The 22602-nt window shown below is 39.4% G+C and overlaps 1 protein-coding gene across 1 annotated transcript in view; it reads left to right on the top strand.

Moving 5' to 3' along the window:
• The window catches only part of CCDC149 (coiled-coil domain containing 149), a 41958-nt gene that overhangs the window by 16633 nt on the left and 2723 nt on the right, over window positions 1–22602 (top strand). The window contains exons 5-14 of the mRNA XM_009879359.1: window positions 405–521; window positions 1933–2105; window positions 3586–3658; window positions 5348–5432; window positions 6725–6869; window positions 13145–13221; window positions 14621–14653; window positions 18332–18439; window positions 18999–19030; window positions 21792–21929. Of these exons, the coding sequence (XP_009877661.1) occupies window positions 405–521; window positions 1933–2105; window positions 3586–3658; window positions 5348–5432; window positions 6725–6869; window positions 13145–13221; window positions 14621–14653; window positions 18332–18439; window positions 18999–19030; window positions 21792–21929 (981 nt within the window). The remainder of the gene's footprint in view (window positions 1–404; window positions 522–1932; window positions 2106–3585; window positions 3659–5347; window positions 5433–6724; window positions 6870–13144; window positions 13222–14620; window positions 14654–18331; window positions 18440–18998; window positions 19031–21791; window positions 21930–22602) is intronic.

The raw sequence follows: 22602 nt of genomic DNA, 5'->3' as shown, positions 1-22602 counted from the left end.
ATTCTTAACTAGGAAGAGTTCTCTGCTGCAGAAAATGTTAAGATCTACAAATGAAAATGGCTTTCTGTGAATTCTCTAGGTTTAGTCTGACCAGAATCAGTTTCTGTCACTCCTAAGAAACATTGACCACGTGTCGGTATTTGCTTGGTTCTTTCATCATTTCTGTACTCTGGTGACAATTGTGGCAGGGTCTAATTCAACTCCTGTTGATGCTTTGAATGAAAATTTTAACAGAGAACACGGTTGAGCCCTCAGCTCAAAAAATTCCCCCCAGTTTAAATAATAGCAGCTGTTTGATCTGAAAGAGATTAAATTTGTGACAGCTTTACTCTTTCTAACGCAGATGTACTCTGATGCTACAGCCTGTGTTCTCTCGCTTACCAAATCTGTTTTTGTAATCGCAGCTCCTTCGAATGACGATAGCAAAGCAAAGACTTGGAGATGATGAAGTTGGGGCTCGCCACTTTGCAGCACATGAACGGGAGGACCTTGTTCAACAATTGGAGAAGGCTCGAGAACAAGTAATGACTGAATGGGCATAATCTGTCATGTTTTACAGAGCTAGTGCAGTAGCAAGTACACTACAGCTTCTGGTGTCTTTGGAAGGCTGGTAACTGATAAACATTGCAGATGGTGGTGAAAGTGTTGCGATTTTTACTGAAAGAGTTATTACTGAGCCCTAACTTAAATATGCAGACATGGTTAGAGTGAGTTTTCTAATCTGAGGAATTTCCTCTCCAGATTATTGATTCTGCTCTTTTTTTAATGTGCAGCAACAATTTGCGACAATTGAATATGGTCAGTGAATGTCAGTGAAAGAGACTCCTTAGTGAAAGCTGTTATAAGTATTCAACACAATATTTAGTGGCTGATACATCTCCTAAAGATACTCTCTGAATCACATTTTCTGTACAAGTGTTCTTAGTCTCCTCTTCCTCCTGCCTATTAGCTCTTTTTTACCCTCTTTTTGCATCAGATCAGTTTTCCCTACCTCAAGTCTGTATAAATACTATGCATCATGCAGCAACGAATTTATTACAGTGATAACAGCTTTCTGGACAATTGTGGAAGTTTGTGTTCTCTGATATTCCCACACTAATTCCTACCAACGTCAGTTCCACCCTGAATGGGCCATTCTGTGATCCAGGGGGAGGTGCATATTTCTTGTTTTTTAGCCCTGACTCAAGTGCAACACTATTTTAGCTTACCAGAAGGACAGTTGACTGCACTTGGTCTTCTTCCAATGTGATTCTCTCTGGTACCTCTGTTCCCAAGCTCACGCACTCTCTGTTCGTCACATGGTTGTCTCCTGTTCTTCCTGGCTTATCAGCGTTTTCTGAGTTGCCGGTGGAGACTTCTCAACTCGTTGCAGACTTTTCTCATGCTCTCCATTTCCTCTCTGTGTAGGTTTGAAGCTCTTTGTTCTTGAACGTCTTCTATGCTGGACACATTCACCCTTGTATTTAATAGTAAAGCTCGCCCTGTCGTCTCCATGCTGGCTTATTTCATACTTTTCTCAGTTCTTCTTCCTATTCTGTGGAAATGTATTGGTGAAAGTCCCATAATTAGCAATTACAGATTTTTTTCTTCGTCATCCAAATTCTTACTCAGTTGAGTTCATTCCTGGAGTCTTAAGAAATTACATGCTAAAACCAACTTAATATGTTTGTAGCAGGAATATAGTATGGATTTTGGTTATTTTCTAGAAATTTTACAAAAGAAGTCTAACTGCTAAAGTTAACTTCAAATTAATGAAATAATGCTGAAATAGAGTAGAAGCACCAGGGGTTAAGAGCTTTGGAAAGACTTGTGACTGTCCAAAATCAATCCTGTTCAGACATGGAAGTGCTTGTTGCTGTTTTCAGTTTAGGCACTGTGTAATCTTTCGTTTAAAAATTTCAAAATAGTCATACAGCTCTCTTTTCTTCTCAGATCGAGGCTCTGAGATATGATCTTCAGGCTGCACTGGATGAGTTGCATGATGTGAAAGAGGAACGCTCTTTTTACCAAGATAAGTCTGACAGACTAAACCAAGAACTTAATCATGTCTTAGGAGGGCATGAAAACCGTATCATCGACGTGGATGCTCTGTGTATGGAAAACAGGTGAGTGCAGTGCAAACTGTTACCCTAAAACAAGCAGTGTATTGCTTTAGCAGGAGCATCAGGAAGTCAGTCACAACAAAACTTTAAAGAAAATAAATCAAAGAACAAAAATTAAGATATTTTGGTCATTTGTTTTGTCTGTTTTGTTTGTACTGTAGCTAACCATCAAATAATATCGACACAGGTAGGCTGTAGGAAATCACTGATGTATTTGGCTACATTGGAGATGTCAGAGATACTCTCAATTAGATCCAAACAAGGAAAAGGAAGAGAAGTGCAAGCCTTTTTAGTTCCATCACTATATGGCACCAAAAGCAAGAGTATTAAAAATTGTGGTCTTCAGAAACTCATAGTGAGCTGTAATGGGCCAATCTTGGATTGGAAACAAGGACTTTGAATACCCTGAGCTAACACGTTTAGACATAATTCACGCCACAGGGAGAGGCTGTTAACATGGAGTGATTTGCCAATGAAAGCTGGTGGTGAAATCGCCCATGTAGATCTTCTTGCCACTTCCTTGGGAAAAGAATTGTGTCTTATGGTCTCTGTTAAGGACAACAGAGAGGAGTCACTGACAGGGTCATAGCAGGTAACTCCTGAAATGTCAACAATTACCTTAAAGTGAACTAGATCTTGTAAGACACTTTACATTTACAGAGACTTACGCTTCAGGTAGGAAAGTGTAATATAAAGGCATTGCTTCCTCCCAGCAGCTCCAGGATTTTTTCTGTTCTTTAGGGCCTACAGAATTCTGTAGGTATTGATTTAAGTCCCCTGCTCCCCTGACAGCGGTATGATTTTTTTTTTTTTCTCTAAAATGGTGAAATTGTTGAAAACACTAATACAGCTGCAGATGCACTACATGAAAGAGGATATTTTATAAACCCTTTTTACATGAAAAAGATATTTTCCTATGTGGAAATAGCTGTCTAATCCAAGTGCATAAACTCTATTAGGAAGAACTGTACTGTTTCAGTTAACTCTGTACCATTTTTCAAGTATACTGTTAAATTTTCTACTTTTGTGATTGCTTTGTAATGAAAAGTGCCATGTAAGTGATGGCTATTGCAATGCACAAGTTCTGCATTGTTGAGTCTTGTGTTGACACACATACAAATCTTCCTGTGTCCATCTCACAAACCTTCAAGTACGAGGACACGAGTAAATCTTTCCTGACTATTTCCTCTAGACTTAAATACATCCTTTTAGCTTCCTTCCCCCAAAACCTGAGGACTGGTATAAAATGGGTGTGCAGCACGCTTGACAAATCTAACAGAAGGGCAGCCTCCTTTTCTGATGCAACTTGTTTCCCTACTTAAAGTTTTATGGGGTCAAGATTTTGTTATTTTATCCCTTGCAGAACTGCAGAGGGAAAAGAACTCTCAGTAGTTCAAAGAGAGGACATGCCAAATAGTAAAGAGGAGCGCTTAAGGCAGTACTTGAAGGTAACATGAAGTTAAGGATTACATTTCTTTTTCAGGTATCTTCAAGAGAGATTAAAGCAACTTCAAGAGGAAGTCAACCTTCTTAAGTGTAATATTACTAAATATAAGGTAAGTTCCTCCCAGTGTGTGTGTTCATTGTGTACTTCATTGTTCATGGACATTATTGTTCTTTCTCGTGTTCAAATGCATTTAAAGAACAGAATTTGGCCTTCAACAAAAAATCCACTATTAACATTCTGATAATATAGTATGTGTGCATATTTCATGCTCAATCTTCCTTGTAGGCTTCCTAGCTGATAGAGTGTGAAGGGATAGACATTAAGAATATTTTGAAAAATCACATACCTTTTTAAAGTTCGGGAGGGGAACCCTCCTGCTCTTCAGAGGGCAAAGATGATCAGCCTTCCAGCCTGCTGGTAGGTGGAAAGTAGCAGGTCATGCCATGTGTGGTGAATGACTGCAGCTGTGTTGCTGTCACAGGCAAGTCTCATCTCCCTGTTCCCTAATGGCTGCACTGTTTCTTCATGTGTCTTAATGACTTCTAAGTCTTCATTCTTCTTGTTCTTCCATTCCTGGGTTAAGATGTACTCTCTTTTGGATGAAGCCTTCAGGACTGAATTCAGAGGGCAAAATATTCTAGCATTTTCCTGAAATCAAGCAGTCTGTTTTTTTCTGTAGGTGATTTTGGGGTGTGAGAGGGGAAGGCTACTTGTCAGGGCATGAGAAAGGACTGTCAATAGGGCTTCTTAACCATTTAGGTCACTATGAAGCAGTCACAGCACTAATTGTATTTGGGGCATGAGCAAAGCTCCTCAAACTTACAGTGCTCGCAACTCCCAACACCCCAACTTTATGAAGCTTTGTTTCATAAAAATGTTTCAAATTTATCTAGAACTTTTTATTTGTTAGAACAATTTATTTTAGAATACTCTGTTCTAGTCTATTTTGGATTCTAAACAGATCAGCCTGCTGGAAGTCCTTCTCTGCTTGGTGCCACATCATAGAATCACAGAATGGCCTAAGCTGGAAGGGACCTTAGAGATCATTTGAATCTAGCCTCCCTGTCATGGGCAGGGACGCCACCTGTCGACTAGATCAGGCAACACATAAATATAATAATCTTTTTTCTAGACTACTAATAGAGAGGACAAACCCTTGTGAAAGTATAACACAAAAAAGGCTGTCAGTTACTGAGATTCTCTCGTGGGGAAGATATCCATCTTAAGCTAAGTCCATTTCAGTGTCTGTTCGTACTTATGATTTGGGTCTCTTGGACTGTGAGTTAGTATCAGTGAGAACGGAGCATCTTGGTGATCTGGTGGATATCACAGAAATGCAATTGTTTTGGAAGAGCTGGACTTCTCTAGCAGGATCATTCTGGCACAGGTTGCCCAGAGAGGTGGTGGAGGCCACACCCCTGGAGACGTTCAGGGTCAGGCTTGATGGGGCCCTGAGCAACCTGATCCAGTTAAAGATGTCCCTACTCACTGGAGAGGAGTTGGACTAGATGGCCTTTAAAGGTCCCTTCCAACCCAGCACACTCCATTAATCTAATTCCTAAAAGTCAGTATTTGCTAATAAAAGGGCTTCTAGAGACACTGTAATAGAGGAGTTTGAGCTTTCCCTCTGAAACCTATCTAAATAAAAGCTGGGAAAAGTCATTTTTTCACAGCTGTTATTCTGTACAGGATACTGCAGTATCTTCAGTGGTGCTCAGCCGATTATTAAACAGGCAAGTCTTTTAAAAATACATTGGGGGGAGTGTTTTTCTGAATAAGATGTTTGTTGTTTCCTTAGAGTGCACTAGAGAGACGAAGAAATTCTAAGACTCAGAGTAGATCCAGTAGCAGTGCTTTGACTGGAGTCCTGTCTGCAAAGCAAGGTATTACAGAAATGCGGCATGGTGTTACACGTCTCATTGAATTCCTTCCATCTTAACTCCTCATCTCAGTTACCCTTTCCTCATCAACCAAAATCTTTCTTCTATTTCCTGTTTATTATTATGTTCTAATTGTTGTCCTTTTCTGTGTTGACTTGACAATACAATGTTTTCCTCTTGAGTACTGCTTCTCCTTTTGTTACTCTTTTGCCATTCATTCTCTCCCCCTTCAGTTTTATACTTTTTTTAAAAAAATCTCTAAATCCTTTTGCATCTTTGACCCTGACAAATCAGTTCTTTATTCATCTCTGCTCTGCCAACAATGGCAATCACAATTCATATTCCAAGGAAAAATAAACTGGGTGATAGAGGAGGGGCCCTAAATCAGGGTTTCTGCTGCTATTCTTGGAAGCTTTTACTTTCAGATGTTTTGCAAGAAATTCTTTTGTCCCATGTTTCTTCATGAATAGCAAAATGGAGTAATCTGTTTTTTGTCCTTCCAAGAAAATATAAAGATTAGGAAAGAAAGGGGAAGAGAAAATTCTTTGAGCTAAACAGTATACCTGGCACCCTACTCTTTAGGTGTTGTATTCATATACGTACATGAGATCAGTAGTGTTTCTCATGGTAAGTTGAAACTTGCTTTTTTGTTTTTGACTTCTGTCCTCTTGTCCATGTACATATATATATATATATACACACACACGTGTGTGTGTGTGTGTGTGTGTGTGTATATATATATACACACACACATATATATGTAGAGGCAGAGGCAGATTCTAGTTACAGAAGTTAAGGATACTAGTGAACTTCCTGCTGTGTTTGAGTACAGGCCCTGAGTTGCAGAGGAAGCATTATTGGGTGACTGTATCAGTCTTCAGTAAGCTGATGGATATAATAATTCTAAAAAGTAGTATAGGAGCTTCCTTATGGGCTTACATTTTCATATAAATGGGAGAGAAATGACTGGTTTTTACCAAAAAAAGGCCTGTAGAAGAACGAGTTTGTTTTGTTCTGAACAAAAATAATTTTCTAAAAACAGAATTAAGTTGTTATAACATGTGTCTTCCTGTGCTTGTTCTGGCAGTTGCTTTGGAATTACAATAATCTTAGAAAGCTCCCATTTTTATGCCACCTAGAGATTGTATTTCTCGTCTTTTGGCTTTGTTTAATGAAGGAGAGGAAAATAAGTATTCATTTAAGTAATGAGGGTAATTCTCTAATGCTCAGTAAATGTTTGTGTCACATCTCTGTGCATGTGAAGCCAAAACTCATGTGTGTTTTTAACATTATAGTCCAGGAGTTGTTGTCGGAGGATCATGGATGTAGCCTACCAGCCACACCACAGTCCATTTCAGATCTCAAATCACTGGCCACCGCATTGCTGGAAACTATCCATGAAAAAAACATGGTCATACAACACCAAAGGCAAACCAACAAGTAGGTAGCATGACTTCTAAGTGAAATAGAAATTACCAAGCAAAAGTCATAGTTTTGGGGGAGTTTGAGGGAAAGGGGAAGGAAGGTCCATTTTCGCAGAAAATTCATCGTCATTGTCAACTGGTGGGTTCTTTAGTTGATTAGATCAGTTATGTGTTCAGAGAAAAACTACATTTTCAAAGTAAAGTCTGGGATTGACAGAGTCCTGTCTGCCTCTGCTGGGCAGGGATTGGTTTGCTGCTCGGGTTTAAGACAAACCGTGGTAATATGGGGGACTTCTAGCAGGTGGTCTGTAGGGAGGGCTGAAGAAGAGCTGCCAGGAGGAAGGACACCCTTGGGCTGGAGGAGGAGATACGTGATAATTGGTTGCTAAAGTAGGAATTTGCTAATGAACACTAGTAGGTATAGTAAATATTGTACCTAGGAAAGGATCTGAAAAGATTTAGTGTAATATTTGTCACAAGCTGGTGGCCTATGTGTTGTACAAATGATAGCTGCTACTCCTATAGTTACTTGCCAAAAGTTGTGAGAGATAGAAACAGTTGAATTGCTACTGTGTGTTTTGTGGGTTTTTTTTTAAATCTGAACTGAACTTTCAAGGAGCATTTGTTTACTCTTAGCTGTTCTACTCATCAGTAGAGTTCTTTGTGTCTTGCACAGCTCATGTCATGACAGAGTATAATCATTTTTGACACATTTTCTGATATTCTGATATTATTGTCTTATACAGTGTATGAAAATCAGAGCTAGAAAGTGTTCCTTGATACTGTATTCAGGGTTTTTCCTTTTTTTCTTTTTCTTTTTTTTTTTTAATAATCACTGAGTCACTACTGGTAATCAGAGGTTATTCAGGCTTCTCAAAAGCACATCAGGACCAGATGCCAGAAACAGGCAGACATCTTTCATGAAAGGAAAGAGTAGTACTGAAGTAAACTGTATTGCACTAGAATAGATGATTCATTTTGAAAATTGATAACTCTGATACTGGGCAGACTCCATTGCATAATTCTCAGTGATGTGGCAGCAGAAGTGGAGGAGCAGTTTATAGCCACTCTTAATACTCTTGAGAAAGCAAATGCCTAATCAGCTAAAGGAAGACTAAGTGGTGAAAATGTAGCCCAGATCTGATGGCAGCTCAGTTAATTCGTGCCTGTAAGTGTGTCATGTAACACAAGAGCAGCACCAAGCAGTGCTAATGAAGGGCCAACACCTGCTTGTTCCCTTCTTACTGCTAATGTAACATCAGAAGGAAAACATCCAGAGAACAATTTTTGTTATTCCAGGTATAACCAATCTTTGACTTAGTCATCCTGATAGTGTATCATTACCTGGTGTTCTAGCTTGCATACTCTCAGTATAGCAGATGTCTTTCTGAATTTTGTACCTCTCTTTGATCACATGGCTTTACTTTCTGATGCCACTGTCGCTGCTTTCAGTTATTGAGTATAGATTTTCTTGAGATAGGTTTTCATAAGGAGGTAAGATTCTTTTATGTGTGTGCCCAACTGGTTATATATAGCCACAGGAGTGGAGATCGGATGTGTGCAGAAACTGGTATTCTGTGCCCAAGAGATAATCAGATCTTGGAGGTGACAGTCTGCAATGCTCCCAGGTCAGGAGTGAGTATTCAGCTGCCCCCAGTCAGGAGCTGTAGTTCTGTATTCAACTGAGGATGCTTCACGGAGGTAAAAAAAGAAAGAGAAATTCTGGCCAAGTGGATTGAAGAGCCTCAGCAACACTCTTGTGTGGTACGTTCATTCTTTTTGTCACTTTTGGCTTTATTTGGATTAAAGAAGCTTTTGAGGAGCTGGGAGGAATGGGAACTACTTGAAGCCGAAGCACAAGAGTTACAGTGAAAAAGGGAAATGCAGGTAGAACAGCAGGGAAAACCATCCTTAATTTGCATTTGCTGGTTGTTTGGGACACTTTTTTGCTATGTGAAAAATGTAGAGAATGATGACTTCTGAGAATGAGGAAGAATCTGCCCACCTGTTGGAGAAGGTTAGAAGTGAGAATGAGGTCAGTGCATGAGTAAAATGGACATGTCCACAAACTGGTACTAGTAAAAGATGCATTCTGTTGTTGAAGACATTTCTCTATTCAAAGCAGGGAGTTGAGAAGGAAGTGAAACTAAAGAGAATTGTAATGACAAGAGGTTTTACATAAACCAGAACGTTCAAGTCTTTCACCTCTCTGTTCTGTTGGCCTGGCTTTTGCTGCACAAAGAGCATGTTAAGAAGGCACAGTTACTCTTTGAGATTGTTGTGTGAAGAAAGTGAGATTTATTGGGTAAAGAACATGAGATTTTGAAGTGGTTGTTTTATTCAGGGAAGAAGTTCTGCCTTTGGTATTTGATAGATGATTGCCTTATTAGTGATTCTATTATCAGTAAATGAGGCTTTGCAAGACCATTCGAACTTAGTTTCCTCCAGACAGTTAACTTACCCTAACGTCAAAACCTCTTTTATTGCTTGCATGTTGAGATGCGGCTATATACATTTACAATAGCAGAGTGGTAGATTTGCTTTCTGATTAACAGTAGAGTTTATTTTTTTATGTAGATTAGAATTTGGATGTACCGTTGAAGCTGACTTCTTGTGGTTATGCTGTTGTTAAAAACATCCGCTGCCACTTGCTCTTGGAACAGGCACACTATTATTATTGCTGCTTTTCTAAATACGTGGCATGATAAAAGGGAGCTGTGGGAGTATGTGCCTAGGAACAAATAGGCTAAATCTAGCCTTTATTTTTTCAGCCCCACTTTAAAGAAGAAAAAGAAGTTGTTTGGGAAGAAAACAGGTCATTTTCCCCAGGTGATTGGTAGCTACTACTGCTAAGTTTAAGTAACGTGCTGCGTTTTTCCTCACAAGCACATTAGCTTAATTTGAAAAGGCACTTGTAAATGAATTCTGTATGCAGTAATGTGTTGCAAGATTGAATAGTTACATAAATGCAAAAATAAACAGTCCTACCCCTGCCTAGCAAGTCAATAAAAACTTTTTTCTTCTGCCAGCAATAAACTATTTATTATATATTCTTTTTAATGCAATTTGTTCCCAAAATTGCCAGCACCCATGCAAGCCAGATCAGTGTAGAAGCTGCTCTGCTGCTTAGAGATGCTGCACTAATTTTAACATTTCTGACTTGAACAAGCTTGGTCATGACCAAAATTATAAAAACGATTGCGTCAGTCTGTAACTGAGTAAATGTTTCCGTGTGATGTATAGAACGAGATGTACAACCATGACAGACCCTATTTGGAGACATTTGTGTGACTATCTGCATGAGGGTATGTGTCTTCTGTAAGCGATCTACGTTAAAAATGCAGACAGAGCTCAGGTGCTGTAAATTGGCACAGCTCCCTTCAGATTATGGCCACTGTGTACGTTGGGAAGCATGGGAGAGCTAGAAGGGAGCTTCTAAATTTAGGTGGGAGCGTTATTGCTGTTACGTGAATAACAGATTCCTGAAAAACCTGGAGGGAGGCTTAAACTAACTTCCTTGTTGCATTAGACACAGCACCAGAGGACAGGAGAAATTGCTCTCAGCACCTTTGTCCGTAACATAATCCTCTGTTTTAGTTGAAGGATCTGGTCTGCTATGGCTAGAGACAAAAAAATACAACCTTTAACATACCTACTGTTCCAGGCCACCACAGCTCAGTCTTCCCACTGCACATGTGGAGGTGGCAAATTATCTGGAGGTCACAGGGGAAGGGAAGAAACAGGATAAACCATGCTGTGTTCAGGATTGCTTACACATTTACTTTTCACAATGTTTCTGTAAGAACTTGCAGCTTTAGGTAGAGCTCATTTCTCCCACACCTGTCTTCAGATAATGTGGTTTGAAGCAAACCAGAATCATGCTCATCACTGAATTTATTTTGCTCTCGTCCTGAATGAAAGGAGCAGGATTAAGTATTGTCCTCTCTTTTAGCAACCATTGTTCAGAGCTGCAGAATGATCCTTCTGTGTGAGAAGGTTAAAAAATAGCTGAGCGCCTCTTCTGAGGATCCAGTAGAAATTATCAGGATATATTTGCTCCAAACCCTTTAGAAATAGTGCGGTACAGCTGATAAATGGATTACAAAATTTAAGAGAAGCAAGGCTGTTGTTGTCTGAGTAACAAGAGCAGTAGCAGTAGGTGAAGTTGATGCAGAGGGTTGAGTTTCCTTCTGTCCTAGCCGACAGGGAGCGCAACATCTTTCCCCCCTTTTCTGCCCTGGAACTACTGGTGAGCTACTTATGAAAACAATAACAGTTTTTTCTTTCCCTGGCAGAAATGCTAAACTTGTGACCTGTTTGTGGTGACAATCATTGGCCATATCAACATTGTTTTGTTGGCTCCCTGGCTGAGCTCCCATGATACAGACAAGTCTTGCAGCATCTCTGCCCCTCTAAGCTGGGGGAACTCCACATCCTTCAGCTGACCCTTGGTGAGGTCTTAGATGGGGACATGGGAGTGAGCTCTCTGTGCACAAGGTACACAAGCAACTTCAAAGTTGCTCAGCGCCTTTCTCTGTCACCTGTTGTTTCGTGCTGCACATTGCAGCCGCTGGATGTTGGGCTGTATGCTGGAATATGAAAATAGAGTTATTCAGGCTGAGTCTCTCATACCAGATGGAAGCATTCTGAAAGCAAAATCTAGGCTAGAACAATTTTGATTGTAATTGGAGAAGATGGCAATAGACCCATCATAACCTTGGGAGCCTATTTGATTACTGAGTTTCAGACATAACTGCACCCAAATGTCTTCTCTCCTCTGCTTGTAAATGTGACAGACTGTTTGCCGTTTAATTGATATACACCTCTGTACCTCTCAGTGCTTTCTTTTTCTTTCCCTTTTACATTCTGTCTCTCATCTTGATCTTTTTGTAATCTTCAGAATACTTACAAGTTTTTATTGTGTCATTGCAGAGCCCTCACAGTAGAGATTTCAAAAATGCTTAGTCCTTGTTTATCGATTTTTCTAGCCCATTTGATATTTGTGGGGTTTGCTATTCTCCATGTCCTTCTCAGGCTCTGCCATGTTGTCAGTAATGACATTCTCAGTATACTCGAATGTCTACAGCGCTAAAACCCTTGCTGGAGAGCACACAGTGCAGCATTACACAGCTCTAGTGAGCACGGGAAGGTGTTCTTGCCTTACTGTGTTGTGATATGCTGCTTCTCAGCGTTCAGTTCAAATTTAACTGACTTATCCTGTTGCTGTAATTTGATGAGGAAAACTTGCTGTCCATTATCTCTTGCTGTCATGTGTAGAAATGCTGCCTCGTCTCGGTTTCTCACTCTATTGAGTATTGTTTGGGATTTATTTAAAGGCTTCTGACTCTAGGAGACTTGCTGTGCCTGTGAGAGAAATGCTTTCAAAAATTCATTGGAAAAAAGAGCTTTCTTTGCAAGATAGAAATCTCTCATTTGATCTGGGGAGAGAATTGAGACTAAAAGTTAAATCCTGTAGGAGAGCTAACTGCAAATAGTATTTGTGTAGAAATCAGATACAAAAGAAGAGATGACCCAAGAAATGCAGTGACAAGTAAGAGTGGGTGAGATAAAGACACTAAAGAGCTTGAAGCTTTTTAGTGAAGTATAAAACAGAGTTCAGCACTAAAAGAAAAGATCTAGTGGTAAAGCTATTTCTTGACATTTTAAGCAATCTTGGTTATAGAGAAACGTTTGTGAATAAAGGACTAGGCCAAAATTATGTCTTCAAACTTCAAAACCAATATAGATGTTGTCTTGAGTTTCCATATGTTGTTTGTGTAGCTTTTATTTCTGGTTTTAGCTGTAGAGAAAGTAAAAGTAACTTTGAAGAGGTATTTGCAGGTCAGGAAATAGACATACTGTGAGTTGCTGTTCTTTGTCTTTACTGAAGGGAAAATGTTGAATGTCCAGTACATCTTAGACTTTTCTTTTTTTTAAAAAACTATGGGATAGATTAGACTGGAGGTGTTTAAGAGATGGGTAGATGTTGTGCTGAGGAACATAGTTTAGTGGTGTTGATAGGGCTGGGACAAAGGTTGGACTCCATGATCTTGAAGGTCTCTTCCAACTGAAACTGTTCTATGATTCATTTTCTTTAACTCTGGGGGAGGTTGTCCATTGCCATTAGTGAAAAGAGATGCCTGTGTATGGTTTTACTTCACTAGTTAAATAACAAGTTAAAAATTCAGCTATAGTCATGTAAGCAGTTGCACTTTGGTTACCTTAGCATAACAAGGAATTTCAACTCAGCTGGCTATCCCTGGCTTTTGGTTTTGTTTTCTTTTTCCAAAGAATTCTAGGTAACCGAGTGGCAGAACTAGAAAAGAAATTAAGAACTTTGGAAATTGCTGGCTTGTGGAGTCTTCCAGGTTAGTAAAACTCCAAGAGAACAGTTTGCATTATTTAGTTTTCAAGGATATATGTGCATTTAAGAAAAGCTTGGCTATAATTTTTTTAATGACAGTTGGTTTGCCAATGTGCTGTTCAGCTCATTTGTGAAATTTGAAACCTCTAATAAATGTTAAGCTGAAAACAAAAATCACTAGACTCTTTAAACTCTAAATCAAATGTGTGTACTAAAAAAAAAAAAATTTTAATACTAGAAATAATCAAAAGATCTCCATAGTCTCTAAGTCAAACGTGTATACTGAAAAAAAAAAAAGTTTTAAATACTGGAAATAATCAAAATGTCTCCATAGTCTGCAGGCAAAAAAGGAAACTGTTTTATGGAACCAGTTGTATAAAATGGTATACAGAGTATTGGCCATTATGGTTTTCAACAAATTTTATTTATTAATTTTGTACTTCTTGTAACTTCTATGGATTTTATTGCTGTATCTTTAATGTTTTTCTGTACAATCATAAACTCTGAGAAATTGGAAATGTAAATGATCTTAAATTTTCTAGTCCATCTCTCCAGAACAGGCTTATTCCCTGTAGCATCTTAAGTATTGTATTTGGTTTTGAATTACTCAAGTAATGGGAGATTAATCTGCTTCCTAATAGACCTCGCTGTTAGGAAAATGTGCAATATTTAATTTACAATTCCTTTTTGCTCCTTTTCTTCCCATTACACCTAATTGTGTCTTCTTTAACCACTGTAAATTATGCTCCTCCATTGCTGGTGTTTGCATCATTAGGCTTTGTTGTTTACGGCTTCCTGTCAGTGCTGCTGGGGGTGGGAGATAGTGGGGTTTAGGCTCCTAGTTTTTTTTTTTCTCTTGTGTTTTTTCCACCTAACCTTTCCATCTAGAAGAAAACATTTGACAAAGCTGAAGAGACCCTGTGACAAACCCACATTATTCGACTGTTTGGCCTGACGTGGTGCATTTCCGCTGTAGCTCGCCTGGTGTAGGCCTTCTCGGTCACCTTTCTGGAACTGGACACTTTCCAGATCTGAAGGTCCCAAATTAGTTTCCACGGATGACTCTTCAGTTAGTCACCTCACATACGCAGTGTGTCCCTCTCCCCATTCTCCTAAAGATGTGGGATATTTGTCTAAGACCCTGCTAATGCGATTTTGTGCATTAGTACAAACGTGTCTCTCAAACTCACCAGTTTAAGGAACTGTAGGGTTCTTTTCCAAAATAGCGTTCTGTGAAATTCATGTACTAATAAATGCAGCATTTCTAATCTTTGCCAAATGTATTTAAAAAGTGGAACAGTGGGAACTTCTTGCACCATTGTTCATCTATGTAGGTAAGACATCAAATTAATGTTTATACAATAATAACTGTCTCTTTCCTTCTTTTCTTCCGCTGCCTGAAGGCCTGAGCTACAATGTCTCAGTGGGATTTGGGAGTAGGTTCTGCTTAACATATATTTTTAGTAACTGTTCTTAGCGGTACTTTAAATACTGTCACTGCATGTAAATAACCAGATATGTTATCTGAACATTTTTATATCAGATATAGAAGATTAAGACGTTCAGCCAAGTGAGTTAGATGACCACAAGAGAATTAGAGGCTGGTCTACAAGGCAATTCTTTTAAATTGACGAAAATAGTAAGAAAGGGTGATCTTAAATAGTTGTAAAGGAATTTTAAAGTGGATTACAAGTTCTGTTGAGCCCCAAGGTTTGTTGATTTTCTGCTTGCCTTTTAAATGGAGAGTGCACTTTTTTTCCAAGTGCCCTCTAGACCCAAGGTGCTCAGGAAGAGCCTTGCAACACCCAGAGGGTCACCAGTTTTCAGAGTGTGGAAAGCTTCCGCTCCATAAAAGAGCAGCGCGTAACAAACAGTGTGGGACCTACCACAGTAGACTCTGCGGCTGAATATTGGCCCGGGTGAGGGGCAGAACATGGGGAGTATCTCATCTAGTCAGTCTTAAATCCAGAGAGAAAAAATTCTCATTTGGTTGTGAGTTGAACTTCTTGTCACTGGAAAAAATAAGCAGATGAAAGCCAGTGTTTGGTCTATCACTGAAAGAAACGCACATTAGAAATTTCAAGTTTTTAATCTGAAGTTAATGTTCCTACTTAGACATAATTGTCCATATAACATTTATAACATCCACTGTCACTATGTTATTAATATTTTCCAAATAGTATTAATAAATGCTGTTAATAAACTTTTTCCTATTGAAGAAAAAGCTTGACTGCTTCCAGTTTTATGTTAGGTGACATATTTGTCATCTGCTTTTTGAGCAATGCAGAAGTGAACTGTGGGGAAACTAAATCAAGAGAAAGGGCATATTTAATTTTTGAAATGGTGGAGCTGGTAGCATAGTTCATTTTCTGCAGAAATTCTGCCTACCACAAACTTTAGCTTCCCCTTTTTGGAAAATGGACTTAAATTAAACGGATCTCTTGCAAGGTTCATTGCTGAAAAGAAAGCAAGTTTGGGTGTGGATTTAACTCTGATTTTTTAATTATATTTTTAATAAGCCTACTTGAGAAGGAAGCAGAGAATGCAGTGTTCACAGAAGCACTTAATTCTTTGCTTTTTCTTGGGTACATTGTGGCTCAGACATATATGCGTAATGTGTTAAGTGTATTCAGTAATAGTACATAGCAAACACCACATTATTCCTCCCACAATTTGATGTCACTAGACATTCAGATAAATAATTTTGTACTTTTAAAAAAAATCTATAATTTCCTGAAATTTCCACTTTTCTGCTGAAAAAAAGCCCAGAGAAAGAGCTGACCATGACTCAGCTTTTTTCTGCGTGGGATGCTGAGAAACTTTGGGCGCTGCCTCTTGCTCTGCAGTCCTCAGCGTGGAGCTGATGGGCTCAGCAGCTGCTCTGACTGTTAGAGCAGTATGGAGTGCAGCAGAGGTTATAAACACATACCCAACCCTGGAGAAGAAAATTTACTTGTTTGCTTATTTTGAGATCTGTATACTTTTCACTAAAGTCCTTGAAAAATTCATTAGAGGAACACAAAGCTGTGTAAGTTATGAAATTGAGCTTATGTGGCAGCTACTTGAAATTCTCTCTGTGTAATCCAACTTCAGGTCATAACTCACAGAATACAGCCCAGCAGTACCCCCATGTCCCTCCTTCCTGAATGGATGTGAGTCGCTGTTAATAGATAAATATGCATCAGACTGTTTGGGCCACATCTGTTGCTTAGATGTGTGGATACTTAGCTTACTTATATTTTCTGTAACTGAGTCGGTTTTCAGAGAAAAATGTGAAAGTAAACGTGTTTACTGTATAAATACTGGCTGGAAGTCAAGAATTTTCTTTTTTTGAAGCTTGTCTTGCAATCTTCAGGGACTTAAACCCAGGCTTTCCTTTTTTTTTTTTTTTTTTTTAAACGCAAAAAAAAACCCTAAACACTGGTTTATACTTTCCTGTTAAAGCTGCTTCCCACCCCCTGCAATTTTTTTAGTCATGATCTTTTTGAATTTTACTTCCTCTGTTGGATTCGTTTGTATCTTTTTGGATATGTGGCTACTTTTGACTGTGTATTAGTATCTATTGGATGTTTTCACACTACTAGTTCCCTGTATGATTTAGTTCTTCCAACACAAAATTCCTTTGCTGTTACAGGAAAGTGCATTTGTCTAGGGACTTTTGCATTTTGAAATAACCATCAGATTTGGTTTGCCTCTTTTCTTCCATTCTAATTAATTTAGCCTTACGCTGGGGGACTTCTCCACTGTGATATTAGTTAATATTTTTTTTTTATTACTTGCTCTGGTGAAGGCAGAATTCTGATGCATACTAGGCAGGAGAATCAAAGCTTGAGAAGATCTGCGTTTCAAAAGCATTAATTGCATTCATACTGCTGCAGAATATACTCCAACACATTGAGGATATAAAAATATCATTAATACCTTCAGGATCAAGGTATTTACAGCCAGTGCTTTCAAAGGTAGTTAGGGATTGGAGTAGTCCAGTTAGACTTCATGGGAACAGCTTGACTTTCATTATTTCTTAGCAGGTACCAGAACTTTCTCAGAGCTGGATTTATTCTGGGTGTCTCCTGACCTGGTGCTCTTTTGAAAGTCTTTGTCTTGGATGGGTGATTAGATTTAGGATGCTGCCTTAAGGTGAAACGTACAAGCAGATTTAGAGGGGAGAAGTGGTTGTTGCATAAATGTCCATTCTTATGGAGATAAATAGAGCAGTAGCTTCCTGCCTCCCCAGCCATTACTTATCGCTTGGCAGTTGCTCTGGAGGCCGCACAAACACCACGCTCAGCTGATCTTGCACATTTCCTGCCATTTCCCCTCTAGGTTTAAGGTAGTGTCAGTCACTAGAAACATGAGGACTTCCTAAAGGATCTGCAGGTGTCGCTTTCTGTATTGCTAAAATACGTAAAGACTAGGCATCTCCAGCAGGGTCCTCAGCTGAAGAGTTTCTTGCGCTATTTTGTCTGCAAGAAGAGCTGGAAATTTGCCCTTTTCCATTTGGTTTAAAATGAAAATGCTCAGAAATGTTTGGGGAATTTTCAGATTAAAATTCTTTCTGTTCCCCGGGAATGTATACTTGGTTGCTCCCTCAGTTCTTAGTTATGCTAAGCTTTTAATATGTTGTTTTAAGGGAGTATTGTAGGATAATACGTATGTGAGTCTGTAGTGTAAAGCGATGTATGTGATACAAGTGAATTCATCATTGGGGCAGAGTAATACAGAGTTAGAGAGTCAGTGCTGAACACTTGCTGGTAATAGCATTCAAATGATCCATTACTCTTTGTAAAACTTTTGGTACGATCTCACTATTAATATTCTGAATTGAATGTTAATTGCTGATACAATTTGCTGCATACAGCACCTGGTCTTCTTTCAAAATCTGTCCCTTGCTCAGTACTGTGGGTAAAAACATACACCCTTTCTGCATTTGACTTGTATATTCCAGTTCCAGTACTGAGTATTATTTCGTGCTGTAGAAGGATCGTTTGAGATGCTTTTCCTGTTCTGCGCTTTTCAACAATATTGCAAGAAAATTCTGGGATATGTTTGAATATTATTAGTGCACAAAGAATGTAGTTGGTGAATTAATGGTTCTGATGCTTCGATTGTTTCAGGTGGAAAAGATACCATAACGTTCAGTGACCCAACCTTGCCTGTTATACAGCGATCCAGGTCACCGTTGTTAACGTTTACCGATAAGCCACAGAAAAGTGAAGTACAAGGTGAGCACCTGGAACATAAGGAACATGGTGAGAGCTGAGCACTCATTTCTTTCCAAATAAAAAGTAGTAAATTTTTATGCTAGGATAGCAAAAGGCAAAGTATCGGTGGTCACAGAGACTGAATAAACCATCCACAAGTAAAACAGGTGGATGGTCCCAGTACAAATAGTAAAGGAATGATTGAAAAATGACCGTTGAATAGACTGCGCAGGGCTGGGATCAGGTCTTACACCTCAAAGAATTATCCTGCCAGATAACTTGATACTGTGAGAAGTTATTCATGCCGTCTAAGTTACAGTTACCTGCCTCCTGCTCTTTTTCCCTCAGCTAAAATACACAGTAGGAAAGCAGTCTGTGGAACCGGCTTAGCACTTCCCTGCATTGTAGCTGATACCTAGATGAAAGGCTTCCTGATTGTGCTCAGTAAATTGAAATACCTGACTTATTTTCTCAGATAAATTGACTACTTTTTCATGGTCTTGCATGTGTTTTGCTAAAAATCCTTCCCCAGTATCAAGTTTTAACATCTGTACAGAGTCAAACTAACTTTATTTGACAGTAGCAGAAGAGAATGTTTTGCTGATAACCTTGGTGAGTTTGGGATTTTTTTCCTTGGTTTTTCATAATGGATGGGAGATGGATTATTATGCTTGCCTCTCGGCATTTGGATAAGCTCTTTAATGGGCATAACATTTTGGTATGCCCAGATCTAACTCAGCTAAACATAAAGCATCATCAACAATTTATTTGTTAGTCCTGAAACTAAATAGATTGTGGCTTAATTTTGACTTGATTATCCATGTCATCATCTGATAAAACCTGAAAGCCAGACTGATCATTTTTTATAATCTTGATCAGCTGATATTTTTTGCTAAAAATAAGTGAAACTATAGTGAATAGTTCTATGGTGAGTAATAGTAATGCATAAATATTCTTTTTTTTTTTCTACTTAATCATTGATTTTTTAATTAAATCTGCAGTTACTGAAAGTATTTACTTGGTGGCATTATGCTCTTTCCTTTACGTGTTTGTCCTAAGTGAGGTTGGTATTACAGTTTTGATTAAAGCTACCTGTCAAATCTCATCAGACCCTGTTTCTCTTGCTTTGTAACAGTGCCAGACTTTAGGTCTGGGCTGAACTTCAGCTGATTTTATTGGTATATTTAGTAACTGAAAGGAATTTGAAATCTGAGGAAGAGGTTTCTACCCTTAGAAAACAGGCTTGGAGTTTCCACCCTATTCTAGACCATTCACTTTCAGATCTCATCTGCTAAAAATGATGAAAACCAAGCAAATGATTCTGTTGAGCTTGCTTCATACCACCAACGCTGGTAAGACTCTGCATGTACTGTTCCCACAAAATAATGTAAACCTGGAGGGAACAAAACCTGGAGCAGAGATGAAATGAAGGCTGAGATGAGGACTCTCAGGTGGTGGGAAGACTAGAGTAGGTGGGAGTTGATGGAGTCGGAGGAAGTCTGTGTGAAGGGGGGACTGTGTGAAGGGGGGACCCACATCTGGCTGAGCAGGGGTCAGCACAGGAGTGAGGAATCAAAATGCTGGCAGTGAACGCAAAGTTAAAAAAGATTGAAAGTTGGATGAGAAATGGGCGGAATGAGTATAGGGACTGGAGGAACAAAGGGATATAGGGCAGGAGCAAAGAGCTGGGCAGGGCAAGAGAAGAGTAGAAGGAAACGACCTTGGAGAGGAGGAGAAGGCAGACAAGGGAAGAATCAGCTCCCAGTAAGTCATCACCTTCTTTCCTTCTCCTCCTCCATCTCTTGATCCTAACAGAGCTGAGATCAGTCACAGAAATCCTGTCATTAAACTGGAGTAGGTTGAGAAATTACTGTTCTGCCAGAACAAGCAGTTGCTTTTTTCCCCTTTATGTGTGGCCCGGTATACCTGATAACCTGCAGGGAGACCTCAACCACAGCTCACCTCTGTGTTGGTTTACTTCATCTCAGCCAACTTTTGGGTGACATAGGTGAGCATATATATACTACCTGCTGTGTGATGAGTGCCATGGCATCCAGAAATACAATATTTTCTTCTGTTGCTCCATATCCTTTTACTGGAGAGTGTTTGGGGCTGCCGTTTTCCCTTCAAAGCCTGGAGAGGAAGCAGTGTGTTTCCAGCTGTAGGACATGTCCCTGTGCTTGGAGTCACACAGCAGCTGTATGGGAGTGATAAACTGAGTCACCTTTTGTGCCACTCTGCTTAGAGAATGACTCTCTGCTGTTGAGTTTTAGGAGATTGGCAAATATTGCCATTTTTCATCTACACAGTGTACCTCCAAAATCTGGGGAAGCTCAGCAGCTGGCGGAGCACAGGAATGTGTTTGTCTGCCTTTGTTTACGAAGCAAGTATGCGCTCAGTTTAAAAATATTCCAGAAATAAAAACAAAGCCACTTTTATTTTCTTATTAGTTGAATGATCACTTGAGAGAAAACAGTTAATAAGCAGAACAGCAATGAAATTCTTAATATCTTTAAATACTAGGCCTGATGTCACGTCACGTCAGCTATGGTCCTTTGATATTTGGTGCCTGTTTGGCCCAGGAAATTTTTTTTAGCTTTTGCATTAACGTATGTTCTTTATCAGACTTTCTATAATACATCAAATGTTGCTCTAGTTCAATCTTCAGATAATCAGAGGGCTTTTTCAGGCTTTTCTTATCTGCTTACCATGGTCTCATCAAGCCCTGTTTTAATCTGTACTTGTTATCATTGTTTCAGTTAAGCTGAATAGTAGGAGTCTGTAGGATATGCTGTGCGGGTTCAGTGTGAAAATGCATAATGGCATGGTAGAGTCATGTGAATTAAAGACTGTCTTGTACCACCAAATGTCACTTTATCCATTGCACAGGACAGATAGTGTCATGGGAGAGATCATAGTTGGCCATCACCGCTGCTAATGAACAGCTATTCGGGTTTTTTCCCCTCTTCATTGTTGAATGCATTGTTCCTGCTGTATTGCCTCAGTGCTATTTCAAGCACTCCCTGAAGACAAAAGTACAGTTTTTCTGTGAACCTTTCTCTGGTGATATAGAGCTTGGAAACAATTTATCCTCAGCACATTGCAGCAAGGTGATTGGATGGTGTTATCCCACTGTAGCAAGAGGAAAGTGAGGCAAACTAAAGCATAAGGTCGAGTCCCTGCTAATTTCAAGTGCCTACTAGAGCTGCGTAAGTTTTGGTTCTTTTTGGAGCACTTGAATATGTGTGTTGATATAAAACATGAGCAGAGCAGCACTGCAAATCAGGCTCCTAGGTTTCCAGCTGAATGCTCAGATAATGAGGATTAGATCCAGTGGGTGATCACCTTTTTAATTTATCCCTGCCTTTTCCAGAGACTTAAGTTCCAGCTCTTCCAAGTAGCATTCCTGGCCTCCTTCAGTGGTCATGAGAGTGTCTGTTCCCTTCATGCCAACCCTTGTCGCTCGCTCGACCACCCCCAAATTATAAATGAGATGGGTCTGATGGAGACAGTAGGTGCCTGTATGGTGTAGCTCTGGTCCCTCCCTGCAGCCAGGCTGTGCCCTGCGTTGCATGAGGCACAATTCCTGTGGGAGAAATAGAGCAAATGCTCATATGCTAAAGTTCATGCATCTGCATGACAAGAGTCGTTTTAAGCTGTCAATGCAGCCGTACTTCTGAAGTTCCCTAATTTTTCTTACTTGACTTCACAAGCTTATTTTCAATGAGGCTTTTTGTCCTCAACTGAGATGAGGACAAATTCTCTCTTTCACAAAGCTGTTTGTTTACGCATTGCTGTTTTCTCTCTTCTGACGCTTTGTTCGGTGTTTGCCTTTTGGTATAATGGTATATTTAAAATTCTTCCACTTCTGCTTTGTTTTATGCTGTTACCCAAATTAGAATAATCTTTTACGTTAGGAAAAATATTGCAGGATCAATCATGAAACTTCATTATTCGATGAAAGCCTGTGAAAAGCTTCAAATAAATGGAGCTTGTGTTAACCCGTGAAAGTGGGTGTGCCAAAAAAAAGGGTGGCTGAGTGCCTTGCTTAGACTTTGATATTCCTTTGGAAAAGTTTGCCTGACCCCACTATTCTACAGTATGGTGTTGACTGTGACCCTCTTAGGCTTGTCGGTGTTAGGGAAAGGCAGGCTCCAAAACGGGGCCAGATTCAGCAGGGAAAA

The sequence above is a fragment of the Apaloderma vittatum genome, unplaced genomic scaffold (genome assembly GCF_000703405.1).
Source record: "Apaloderma vittatum isolate BGI_N311 unplaced genomic scaffold, ASM70340v1 scaffold12352, whole genome shotgun sequence".
NCBI lineage: Eukaryota > Metazoa > Chordata > Aves > Trogoniformes > Trogonidae > Apaloderma > Apaloderma vittatum.
The sequence above is the reverse complement of the archived record's forward strand: the minus strand, read 5'-3'. Positions and strand labels throughout refer to the sequence as shown.